This window comes from Marmota marmota, unplaced genomic scaffold, assembly GCF_001458135.2.
Source record: "Marmota marmota marmota unplaced genomic scaffold, marMar, whole genome shotgun sequence".
NCBI lineage: Eukaryota > Metazoa > Chordata > Mammalia > Rodentia > Sciuridae > Marmota > Marmota marmota.
In genome coordinates this window covers 7,176,069-7,190,131 of record NW_025999924.1, presented here as the reverse complement: position 1 = coordinate 7,190,131, position 14,063 = coordinate 7,176,069, and the positions used below count along the sequence as shown (strand labels likewise).

Sequence of the window (14,063 nt, the reverse complement as noted above, 5' to 3'; positions counted from 1 at the left end):
AGCAAAAGGGAATAAATGAAAATATCATTAAAAATTATCAAAACTGATTAACGGCAACAATCTCAGCAGATGCTTAAAAATGCATTTGCCATGAAAATAAGTGAGCACATACATAAAAAGGAAATGCAGCAATGCATGCAACAGAAATTAGAAGGATTACAGTTTAGGATAAAGGTGGTTTTTCCTACAGAAAACAAAGCTTCAAAGTCCTCTATTAACAAATTTAACAAAAAGCATCTTCCACTCTTATGTCTGCCCAATACACAAATGTATTTGGGAAAAATCTCTTCTCATGCTCTTGTTTTTTTAATCACCGGTTTTCAAGACTATTTCTAAACCAATCTGTCATGGACTTTGCTTCCAAAAGGAAAACATTTGACATTTTCTTTTTATCCCTGAAACTACCACATTTGGCTAAGTCATGCTCACTAGCTATCAGAGTATCTAAATATCTAAATATCCAGAGCAGGTTGGAGCTACTATGAAAAGGAATTTGAACTCAAGCCAGATATATTAAGAAAAGATGGACAATGGCATCAAACACAAAACCACCCAAAATACAGTTGTTTTCTTCATAAATGTTTTTTTGTAAATATGCCTCACACTCACTTCCTAAAGTGCCTAACTTAAGCCTAAATAAGAACTTTAAGAATTCAATTATCCTTTACTTCACTGAACCTAGTTAACTGATTAATATGGCAGCATACTGACTAGAGCTGCTTTGTAAAAGAATGCAGTTTAGCAGAAACCCTCAATATAAGATCTGCTTCAAGACTGATCCAAGTCTGATCCAAGTTTGAAAGGTTCTCCCCTTTAAGTGTCCAATGCTCCCTGCAGTATACTATAACCACACTAAGCTACCATGCTCACTGCAGATTCAAGTGCTCGCTCTCTCCATGAGGCAAAAAGACTTGATGCTCATTTATGATTTTTATCACTTTCACTAAGGCCCTAATGAATGAATGACAACCAAGGACCGGTACTGCTACTCTGCCTGAGAATATCACAAATACCAAATTTGTTCAACCAACAAGGGCCAAAACGAAGGAGTACAAGTGATCACATTTCTTTTCCTGCTAGCTCTTTTACTTCTCTCTCCATTTTTCATTTAGAGACTGAATATATGAACCAAAGTTTATTACTTTACATTAGCCAATTTGCTAACAATCATTGACTCTTTAAGTCTTGAAGATGTTACAAGGTTCCCAAAGCCATATGTATAGTAAATGCTAGATGTAAAAAACTAAATAAATAAACTTACAATAAGGAAGAAAAGGTGGAAAACAGACTGTTGAGGTTTTACATAAGGAATAAGAACAAAAGCGCAAAGCTACTAAAATATACTCTACTCTCTGGAGTTTAAGTGAAGAGACTGCATCACAGAAGGCCTCAAAGATATTTTTAAAATTGATAATAATCAATATTTGTCATCTTCCATATGAATTTGCTAATTGGCCCTTATACTACATACCTCTGATATCTGTACTTGGCTCTTAGTTGGATTCACCAAATTGCTTGCCTTCAGGTGAAATGTCCAAGCCTCTAAATCATATACTTTGCTTACAGCATATCTTCAAGAGATTTGCACAAACTTTTTACACTTATCAGCTTATACAATGGAGGTAAACACACAGATTTTTTTTATTGTTTCCTGTCCTGTATAGTAACTAAACATCTACCTTTCAATCAATAACCACACTCTAACCAATTGGACAAATTTATTTTGTATTTACAAAGAACCACTACTTTCATTCATTTTATTAAAAACTCTAAGAAAAATAATGGAAACTTTTACTATGCTCATAGTATATCACTTAATTGCATTTTTCAATAAGCATCTCCTCCTTTTGAAATAAGACATTTAGTACAGAAAACAAATTCATGTATGATTAGTGTTCTAAATTTTTAGGCTTTGTATCCTTATTCTAAGGAAAAAATCATGTTAATACACCTATATGTACTAAAAATGCTAACGTGTATATCCATTAATATTAAGGTTTTGTTTTTTTTCTTTGACCACAAAACCATGTTAGAAATTATTCTTAAATTTAATAAAAATTGTGGGCATTTTGCAGGATAGGGAGAACGAAATAAAATCACATATAACAATAGTTCATTTTAAAAGATAGGAATGTTCAAGTAGGGAAATATTGAGTGAATCCATTCTGCAAAGAATTCTGCTAGGGGATACCAGGTTTACAAAGGTGGATAAAGCATAGTACAAAATTATAGCAGAGAATAAACAGATACAAAGAAATCAGAGTTCAAAAAAGGAGGAAAGTTGGTGACATTCTAAAGTAATGATATTCAAAAACTATCCGTTATCAGTTTCTCAATCTCAGTAGAAGGGGTCTAGGAGAGAGATACAGATTTGGGTCTGTTAAAGATCTCTGAAGTCACAAAGAGAAAGATATTGTGCAGGATGGCTATTAAACAAACAGAAGCACAGGGCAACTGTGATATTAAAGGGATGAATAAGAAAAGATTCATGGAGGTAGATTTGGGTAAGTTGAAGGCAGGTCAAAAAAGAATAACATTACCTAGCTCAAGTCAGGACAGAGCATTTCAGGAAGTGGAGATGCATCCAGAGTCCACTGTATTTTCAACTGCTAATCTTCATTAAAGAAGTTTTAATAAGGAAGAAAAGGTGGAAAACAGACTGTTGAGGTTTTACATAAGGAATAAGAACAAAAGTGTAAAGCTACTAAAATATACTCTACTCTCTGGAGTTTAAATGAAGAGACTGCATCACAGAAGGCCTCAAAGATATTTTTAAAATTGATAATAATCAATATTTGTCATCTCCCTTATAAGCCTATGCAATGCATGACACCAACGTCTTGCCCAATGACATTTCATTTTCACTATCTATTTAAACCTGCTTGTAGACATCCCAAAAGGGGATGGAAAAGAAGACCAGAGAGCAAGTTGTTCACTGACCCACCTAGAGCTCAAAAAAGATGAGCTACTTCAGATTCCAATTCTGGAAACTTGGGATTGGCACAAAGACTGAATCCATCTGAGCTGGCCAACAGCAATGGGCTATATACAAGAAGGCAGAAGATAAAGCAGGTGTGTAGAGGAAGAAGTCACTAGCCCGATCCTTTAAATTGTGAAATGGACAAAGTAGCTTTGGTTTCCCATTGACAAAATGCCTCACTGATCTTCTTGTTTGAGGTTATTGAAGTGCCTTACATCCTTTCCAACAAAGTGTAATTTTACTTTAAGCTAGTTACAAAGGGTATCTATCTACTCTTTGCAACCACAAGAGACATAACTAAAAGAAACTTAATTTAACAAGTCTCCATAACTGGAGAGCACATATATTGTTTTTGGCTTTGGTTACCCTTTATGATGTTGTGGTAGACATTTCCAAACATGAATCTTTACTTGCATTTCTAATTGCTTCCCTAGCACATATTTTTATGTGGAATTAAAGATATAAACAGTAATACTCTTAACTACTCCAAAAAAGGTCACTATTCAGCACTATACCAGCCACAGTGTACAAAAGTGTATAAAAATGCTAACGCTTAAAATAGCTGATATTATTTTTGACATTTACTAGATTTCAAGGCAAAAGTGAAAGGACTGGATTTGCTTTATCAATCCAAATCAAACATCCTTTTTCTTTAATCTGAAAAAAAGTGCATCTCTAAGACAATCCCCTTTCATTATTTCTTAAGTTCCAAATAACTTTTCGCTTGATATTTCAGCTGGCAAAATTCATTTTCCTTCCCCTCTCCTTTTTTAAACAACTTTGAGGTATAATATACATTCAGTAAAATACATCCACTATAAATATATAATTCCTTGGTTTAGATAAACTTACAAGGCTACATAATCATCAGTATAATATAGTTTTAGAACATTTCTATTACCCTAAAAATTTCCTTGAGCCTACTGGAGTCCCTATTCCCACCACTAACCCCAGATAACCACTCATCTACTTTCTGTTTCTACACAGATTTGCCTTTTCTGGACACTTCATAAAAACTAAATTATAAAACATATGGTATTTTCTAAGTAACTTACTTAGCATAATGTTCTTGAGGTTTGTCCATGTTGTAGCACACATTTTGTTCCTTTGTATTGCTAAAATATCCTTTTACATATATACCACATTTGGTTTATCCATTCACCAGTTAATGGACATTTGGAGTCGTTTCCAGTTTAGGGTTGTTATGACTAATGCATTTTTGAAGATTAACATACAAGTCCTTGTGTAGATATGTTTTCATTTCTAAGAGGTAGATAACAAGTGGAATTACTAGGCCATTCAGTAAGTTTATGTTTTAACTTTTTAAGAAACTGCCTATTTTCCAAAGAGGCTGCACCATTTTACATTCCTACATCCTGCTTTTTATCATGGCCACATGGGTAGTCACAGTTGGCCCATTTAAGACTCTGATTCCCTACATGGTCAACTCATATTCATTCACAAATAAGCACAGCTTTCTCCTCCTACCAGTGAATATTTATGATTCAAAGGGCAGCATGTGATATGTCAACTCATTGTTTCCACACACTACCACAAAAATACTTCATCTTTTACCAGAGATAGGGAAAGATAACTAAGTACACGGTCATACTACAGCTTTTTTTTTTTTTTAACTTCCTCTTGCACAAATACTCAGGATCTTGTTGGAACTATAACAGAAATACTAAGAAACAGTTTTAGTTAGAAAGACTGGCAGCAGGGTGTCAGGGTGTCCAGCAAAACTGAGAAACTATAGAACTCTTCTAATGTTAGTGAAAACTATACCAGTACCTCCACTAAATAATGCTGTAAGGTTCATCTATACTGTTGTACAGGCTAATTATTCTGTTCCTTTTTATTGAATAGCATTCCATCATAGGGATATAAGATATTTTAGTATCCCAGAAGAGAATGACATATAACTAGAAAGCCCACAGTAACAAATCATTAAAGGACACACTGCCTCAGAGCCAAGAGTAACAGGCAGTGGTCTGAGAAATCCTGACACACAGGGCTTTGAGATTTTTTGCAAGCTTAGAATCCAACTTAACAGACTGGAAGATGAAAGGATCCCATTGGCAGACCAAAAAGATCCCATTAAGTATGAAGGATTATGTTCATTTTGTGAACTATTTCAGGTATAACATTCTCCTCATAATGCCTGAAGGGAAGGATGTAGATGGAGGTTAGAAGCCTCAAGAACCCAGAAATCTATAGGCTACACTGTGAAAAAAAATGGGCCAATTGTTATTTTTTGCCCTCTGACTACCAATGGGCTAAATAGACATGTAATGTGTGTATGTATTTAGTCTCTATTAGGTCATCTGAAAATCTACCTATGTTTATTTATTAGTGGGGAAAATTCCAAATAGAAGAGTCAATTCTGAAAATACAATTGGGGCTAAGGATAAGGCTCCCTCATAGAGCACAGGCTTATGCTCAAGGCTGTGTTTAAGTCTCAGCACCAAAAATCTAACAATAATAATTAAAAACAGCAAAGTGTTGGTAGTGTAGCTCAGTGGCAGAGCACTTGCCTAGCATGCACGAGTATCCTAGGTTCAATCCTCCGGCACACGCGCCACACACACACACACACACACACACACAATGTCTGAGCATGATGGCGCATGCCCCATAATCCCAACAACTCAGGAAACTGACAAAGGAGAATTCCAAGTTTGAGGTCAGCCTCAGTAATTGAGCAAGATTCTCAGCAACTAAGCAAGGCCTTTCTCAAAATAAAATGTAAAAAGGGCTAGGAATATAGCTCAATGTAGCACTCCATACTTCAATCCCCAATACTGGGTGGGTGAAGTAGGGAGGAGAAAAAAGAAAAATAAAAGTTGTCAGAAGAGATAAGTAACCAAAATATAATCATGGTGACAGTTTAAAAAAAAAAAAAAAAGCCAATGTCTTACTTTTCCTTCTGCTTACATTTAAGAGAATGAAAGTCACTCTGGTGACTGCTTGAGAACCTGTCCAGTTACTTTGCTCAGTTCATGCATGAACTGAAAAGCACTGGTGTACATGGAGATAACATGAGGAAACAGGTCAGGAATCAGAAATAAACATAATTATTGAACTACTTCAAAAACACAAGAGGGTTAGGGCTGTAGCTCAGTGTAGAATACCTGCCTCATGCATGTAAGACACTGGGTTCAATCCTCAGCATCATATAAAAATAAATAAAGATACTGTGCCCATCTACAACTAAAAAATTATTATTTTTTTTCATAATTAATCCACCATAATTATTAACTGGGTAATAATTAATAATAATAAATACTAATGTGTTTGTCTGATTTCTTTAGCAAGCAAACTTTGGAAAAACATTCTCTTATTCTAACAATAATACATCTCATTAAGAAAATAAGTTATAAAACAAAATTCATGAAGAATCTTTCAAAACTAATACAAATTTATGAGTGTATAATCCAAAAAATCTTTGCCTACATGCACATCTAAAAAATTATTTTTTAAAAAAAGAAGAGATGGGAACAAAGACCACGGGTACTATATAACTAAAAAACTAACTGGACTACTTAATTCCTTTATTACATAAAGCATGAATGTACTTCCTTTCTTGTAAACAATTCAGAGCAGTGACCTTATGCTTGATGTATTCATGAGACATGGAGTGTACTTCAATAACCGATTTTTCCCACCATCCCAGATGTGGAACACCTATAAAAACCTAAATTAAGCAAAAATATACCACCTATAGTAACTACGAAATGATTCTTATATTCAGAGTTGTAAACTTGGGGCTTAATGGCTTAACATTACTCTTGACTAGAGGCAAAATAATTATCTGACCTACAGTGCAAATTATATAAGCTAAAGACAGAACATTTCCTGATTTAAAAACCCTTTCACCATATCTTAAAGATCTGTGAAACAGTTTAATATTTAGTAATATTTAATAATTATTTAATATTTAATAATATAACATGTAAAAAGTACATTTAAACTCAATTCAGTAGTATACAGAACAAAGGCTAAGAAACTCCATCTATAATAAAAGTCTTATGCATTCAAGAAACTTAAAATAATTGTTATTTTTGTCAACATTAGGGAAATTTTATTATAAAAGCTTATAACTCAACTAGAGAGACTAAGATCTTAATACCCTGAGCACCATGTCTTTAACCAAGAAGTACTCATTCAATTCAACTCAACAATTAACTGAGTTTCTACTCTTGTATAAGGCACTAGTTGGGGGTGGAAGATGGGCCTAGCACAATGACCCCAGGTTTTCCACCTGAGTAACCAGAAGTTTAAAGTTGCATTAACTGAGATGGGGAAGACTGGAGATGGAACAAGGAGCCAGGGATAGATACAACAATTCAATCTTGAATAAACAGTCTGAGATGCCTATTAGTAGAGGCGTCAAGTAGGCAGTGGATGTAAAATCTGCAAAGTCAGGGAGAAGCCCAAGCTAAAGATATAAAATTGGCATAGAGACGGTATAACAGTCATGAAACCAGATGAGATTACCGAGGGATTAAGTATAGCAAGAGGAGAAAAGAGGATCCAAGCACTGATCCCCAGAGTACTACAAATTAAAAGATTAGGGAGAAAAGAAAAACCTTACAGAGAGCAATGAAAGAAAAGAAGCAGTCATTATTAGGGTAGAATTAAAACCAAAAAAATACAGAAAATCCCAAGGAATCTATTCTCCAAACCTAGAACTATTAAGTGTCGTAAGATCACAGGATATAAAAATCAATCCTACTTATATATACCAGCAATGAACCATTGGAAGCTAAAGTTAAAAGTACAACACCATTTATAGAAGCATAAAATATTGAAATATCAAGCTTATACAGTATCAGTGGAAGGCTAGGCACATATATGAATGAAGCAAAAACAGAGTCTAGAAAAAGATCCACACAAATAGAGTCAATTAAGTTTTTTGTTGTTGTTTGGTTGGTTTTTGTGTTTTTTACTAAGGTATAAAAACAATAAATGGAGAAAGGAGAAAGGAGACTCAAAGGTGTTGAAACAATTGGTCATACATATACTATCTTTTATAAAATTCACAAATGGGTCATAAAGCTACATATAAAACTAAAAATTATAAAACTTTCAGAAAAAGAGCTTTACAATCTAGGGTTAGAGAAAAAATTCTTACACAAGATACCAAAATCACAATCCATAAAAGAAAAAATTATTGATAAAAATTGGAATCATCCAAATTTAAAAACTTTTGTTCTCAAAAAACAACTTTAAGCTGGGCATGGTGGTACACAACTATAATCTCACCTATTAGAAGATTGAAGCAGGAGGTCTGAAAGTTCAAGGCCAGTCTGGGTAACTTAGCAAGACCCCATTTCAAAATAAAATTTAAATCGGGTATAGGCTGAGGATGCAGCTCAGTGGTAGAGTTCTTACCTAGTATGCATGTAAGACCCTGGGTTTAATTCCAGAACCAAGAAAGGGAAAAAAAAAAAAAAAAAAAAAAAAAAAACCACACACACACACACATACAAAAAGAGAATGAAAAAACAAACCACAAATTGGGAGAAAACAGACTTCATCAAAGAGGATACATGGATAGCAAGTAAAGCACATAAAAGATGTTTAGCATTGGTAGTCATTTGAGAAAGGTAAATAAGGGTCTAATTAGATATTACTAAACATCTACTAGAATGGCCAAAGGGTGGGGAGGGTGATACAGAAAATACTAGTGCTGGTGGAATGCAGAACCTTTACACATTACTAGCAAGAACACAAAATGAGACAGTCACAATGGAAAAGTCAGGCAGTTTCTTAAACGTACATTTACAAAACAACAATAACAATTCACTCCTGCATATCTACCCAAGTACAATCAAAACTATGTGCACTCAATATATGTTCATAGAGCTTTATTTGTAATAGTCAAAAACTAACAAAGAACCAAGATGCTCCTTAACAAACAGTGATACATCCATAAAAATGGGGTACTTCTCAGCACTAAAATAGGTACTACTGATGCATATAAGAGAACTCAAGGACAATATTGTGAGTTAAAGTGTGTGTGTGTAGGGGGTTACTCTTAGAAACTGAATGAAGAGCAACACAAAAATGGTAGCTGCCACTGAGCCAAGAAGCCAGGACCTATATCATTCCCACTGAATGAGTAACCATGGAAGACAATATCAAAATAGAGAAAATCGGAAAATGGTCTCTATAGAATTGTATTTAGGAGTACATATCAAGAAAATCACACTGGGACATAAAGAGGAATGGATTCCCAGTACTGCAATTTTGTAAATTTCTCTACTGAAAGAACTCTATGGATGGGGCTATATCTTAGTGGTAGAGCACACGCTTTATATAAATAAGGCCCTGGGTTGTTCAATCCCCGGCACCAAAGAAGGAGAAAAAAATCAAACTTCAATCATCCAAACATAGTCTTCAAGGTGCTTATGCAGGATTCCAGGTTATATCTCATCTCTGAATTCTCTTCCACGAATCTCAAGAAATACTTGAATACTTGAGGATTGTGTTTTTCGTACTCTAGAAGTGTTCTTCACAGAGATTTAAAACCTCAACATCTACTGATTGATAAAAAAGAAACAATTAAACTGGCTGATTTGGGTGTTGCCAGAGCTTCTGGATACTTACAGCACATATATATGACATAGTAACACTGGAATATATCTCCAAAGTATTGAAAGGGTCAACTAATTACTCAACAACAGTTAACATTTGGAGTATAGGCACCATATCTGCAGAATTAACAACTAAGAAGAGTGGTAACTTTTCTATGAGGATTCAAAAAATGATCAGCTCTTCAGAATTTTCAGAAATTTATAGTCACTTAATAGCTATAAAAGAAAGACCTACCACCTCAGAGACTTGTTAAAATAGAAATCTCTACATATCCACCACAGTACTTTGTAAATAATACTCAACAAAAGAACACAGCCCTCTGTTTATATGCACAAAAACTCTAAATCAAACAATGAGCATCCGAATTATATTTTCGTTTTTTTCATTGTTCTTTTTAGATATACATAACAGTAGAGTGTATTTTGACACGTTATACATACATGGAGTATTACTTATTCCAACCAGGATTCCATTCTTGAGGTTGTACATGATATGGAGTTTCACTGGTCATGTATTCATATATGAACATATGAAAGTTATGTCTAATTTATTCTACCCTCTTTTTCTATTCCCATGCCTTCTCCCTTCCCTTCATTCCCCTTTGTCTAATCCAGTGAACTTCTATTCTCACCCCTCTGCCTTCATATTGTGTGTTAGCATCCACATATCAGAGACAACTTTCAGCCTTTGGTTTGTGGGAATTGTCTTTTTTCACTTAGCATTTTCAAGAACAGCAACATTATATAGTACACAAAATGGGCACCTCTCCATTCATCCATTTCCTTGCCCAATGATTTTCTTTCTTTCTTTTTTTGAGAGAGAGAGAGAGAGGAGAGAGTGAGAGAATTTTTTAATATTTATTTTTCAGTTTTCAGTGGACACAACATCTTTATTTTATTTTATGTGGTGCTGAGGATCCAACCCAGCACCCTGCGCATGCCAGGTGAGCGCGTTACCGCTTGAGCCACATCCCCAGCCCCCCCAATGATTTTCTTACCAGGATCCTTGGAAGAGTTACTTTCCATATTGGCGGGGGTGGGGGGGAAGTAATCTGCTGCAAAATTAAATAAGGGTGTAATCCTTCAACTTATAGAGAAATTAATTTGATTAGAAATCTCATTTTTCCTGACGAGTCCCAAAAGGATGCTTTTAGATATGTTAGAAGATTAATACTCAAGTATAATCATTTATCTGCTTAAACACTGGTGCATATTTTACTAAACATTAGTATTATATTGTGCTTCAAAATTCCCATGTGTTCTACTAAGAAAAATCAGTAAATCACTAATTGCCCTGCTAGAGTCCTCGGATATAACAAGATCTGCTCCCATACAACCCTGTAAGGCAAGATAGCCATCAGAAAATCATCCTATTAAAGATTCCTCACCGCTGCTACCTATTCCCATACCAGAAAGACAGCAACTAGGTATCTTCTCCTAAAAGTAGGTTACTCTAATACAATGCTCTGTCCGAGCTGGTATTGATTACTCAATTGTTCAAAAGCAGATGTTCTTTCTACAAATAATACAGAATTCTATTTGCTATCATGCAGGAAACATAGGTTCATGGTAAAGAAAAGAAAAAGCGCCATTCTTAAGACCCCATCTCCTTGTCATTCTAAATGCAAAAGCCTAAAGACAACTGACAAAAATAGGAGAGATATTAATTATTAAAAACAGGATCCCAAAAGAATTTTGCTAAAATGGAATACTGAGTGGTATTCTGAAGAGCCTGATATGCAGCACAAGCTATTTTTGTTTGTAGCTACGCTGGAAACAATAAAGTGGCTTCTTTCCAGAGCACTATTTCTGCTCACACTTCACAATTACTGAATAAGATATATTCAAAAGCACTGCAATGGACACGCTTATTTCTTATGGTTTACATAACCAATCCTGCATTCAAATTCATTAAAGAGGTAAGCCCATTTATGTCATTCTCAGCTTATAGTTTCTGCTCCTCAACAAAAACTAAATTGGGGAACTGGGCACAATGGTGCACATCTGTTATCCCAGCAACTCAGGAGGCTTAGGCAGGAGGATCTTGAGTTCAAAGTCAGCCACAAGAAATTAGTGAGGCGATAGGCAACTGGGTGAAAGAAAAAGAAAGCTGGTGGCACATACCTGTAATCCCAGTGGCTTGGGAGGCTGAGGCAAAGGATCACAAGTTCAAAGCTAGCCTCAGCAAAAGCAACGCACTTAGCAACACAGTGAGACTCTGTCTCTAAATAAAAACAATACCAAATAGGCTGGGGATGTGGCTCAGTGGTTGAGTGCCCCAGAGTTCAAGCCCCGGTACCAAAAAAAAAAAAAAACTAAATTTATTTGTTTTTTTTTTTTTAAGTTGCTAAAAGTAACCACAAATATGGCTAAGAAATTAAATAATTTTAAATAAGCTTTTATTAAAAGGCCCAAAATCCCTTATTGAGGAACCCAAAGTCCTCAAAAATCCCATTTAAAAAAAATTTTTGGCACTAAAACCCACTCTGAAATTATCTTATGTCAAAACCTGCCTGGAATAAATGATGGAATAAACATAAACTTTACCCCACTTACTATGACTATCCTAGACCCTGCTGAGGGTTGTTCCATAAAGGCATGTGAATCATATAACCTTTTGAAAATTTCAGAAATTTTCAAACTGTTTTAGACAATGGACTGTGAACTTGTATTTGGATAAAATCTTCATTGTGTAAGGATACTTCTAAATTAAACTCTTGTTTTTCAGAGAGTCAAAAAGGTTTTAATTTTTTAAAGGTCTACTGCATAATAAAATTTGAAAAAATAATAGTCCCTTACATAAAATGCACTAAGTACCCCACACATATATCTTCTTAATTATAGGACTAGTGAATACTATAAGATTTTGGTTCTTTATGGTTTTTTTCCATTATAAAAACTAAAAAATATGGAAATTGCTTTCTAAATTTGTCTTCATTAAATTATCTTATAAATAAAGGTTTATTTTATTTACTAAACCATCAATCAATCCTATACTCCTTCTTTTTGGTAAGACCCAAAGGGAAGTGGGCATAGTTCAATGGTAAAGCACTTACCTAGCATGAACAAGGTCTGGGGTTCGATCCCCAGCACTGCTTTAAAAAAAAGAAAGAGAAGAACCATCTATGATCTCAGGTCAAAAATACACACACTTATAAAATTCATTAACTAACAAGTTATATGAAGCATAGCTCTGAAACTACTTGTTTTATCTTATTAAATAATCTTATTTCTAGCACTTGATGGTACTAATATTCACTATGAGGTCAATCATTTATAGCAATCATTATTTAGCAAAACAGCATTGACATATTATCAGACTATATGAATCAACTTCTTAAATAATTTTTTTAAAATAAAAACATTTTGTGTTTAAATTCACTTTGTGTGTATCTATGGTGCTAGGGATTGATCCCAGAATGCTAGGCCAGTGCTCTACTGAATTATAACTCCAGTTGCCAAATTAACATTTTGTTGTTGTTGTATTTTGTTTTTTGCTAATACTGGGCATCAAACTTACGGCCTCACACATACTAGGCAACTACTTAACTATTGAGCTACATCCCCATCCCTTACTTTCATTTTTAGAGCAGTCTTACATTTACACAAAAACTGAGAAGAAAATGGTTCCCATATACTCCCTCTCCACCATCACCACTGCTCAACTTCCATTATTATAAACATTCAGCATTTGTGTGGTACCTTTTTTATAATTAAGGAACCAATATCAGTACACTGTTATTAACTCAAGTCTATAGTTTACATCAGGGTTCATTCTTTGTAGTCCTATACTCACCATTACAGTCATATAGAATAATTTCACTGTCCTAAATATTCTCTTGCTCTGCCTATTCATTCTTCTATCCTCCCCTTAAACTGATAACTGCTGATCTTTTTACAACCTCTATAGTCTTACCTTTTCTAAAATGTCATAGTTGGAGTCACACAATATTATATCTTTGAACATTAGCTTATTTCACTTAGAAACACGCATTTAAGGTTCTTCCATGTCTTTTCATGGCTTAACAGCTTTCCATTTTATTGCTGAATATCAATATCCTATTGGGTAGACACACACAGTTCCTTTATCCATTCATCTATTGAAGGGCATCCTGGTTGCTTTCAAGTTTTGGTAACTATGAATAAAAATGCTATAGACATTCATGTGCAATTTTTTCTGTAGATGTAAGTTTTCAACACATTTGGGTAAATACCGAGGAGCACAAAGACTATGTTTAGGTTTGTATGAAATTGTCAACTTGTCTTCCAAAGTAACTATACCATTTCACATTCCCACCAGCAATAAATGAGAATACCTATTATTTCACACCCTCTGCATTAGCATTGGCATTATCAATGTTTTAGTTTTTCATTATTCTAATATGTGCATAGTGGTATCTCACTGTTGTTATAATTTGCAATTCCTAATAATATATGATACTATCTTTTTATATGCTTATTTGCTGTTTGTACATCTTCTCTGA

The 14,063-nt window shown here is 34.4% G+C and overlaps 1 protein-coding gene across 6 annotated transcripts in view; it reads right to left on the bottom strand.

The window, feature by feature from the left end:
- Positions 1-14,063, bottom strand: part of Plpp1 (phospholipid phosphatase 1) — a 56,603-nt gene that overhangs the window by 31,806 nt on the left and 10,734 nt on the right. The window contains exon 1 of one of the 6 annotated variants that reach the window (XM_048800039.1): positions 12,636-12,657. The exons of 4 other annotated variants lie outside the window; for them this stretch is intronic. In XM_048800039.1, the coding sequence (XP_048655996.1) occupies positions 12,636-12,642 (7 nt within the window). In that variant the 5' untranslated portion in view covers positions 12,643-12,657. Of the gene's footprint in view, positions 1-4,035; positions 4,193-12,635; positions 12,658-14,063 lie in introns of those variants that run through there. One more of the 6 variants, XM_048800037.1, reaches the window with a different exon arrangement.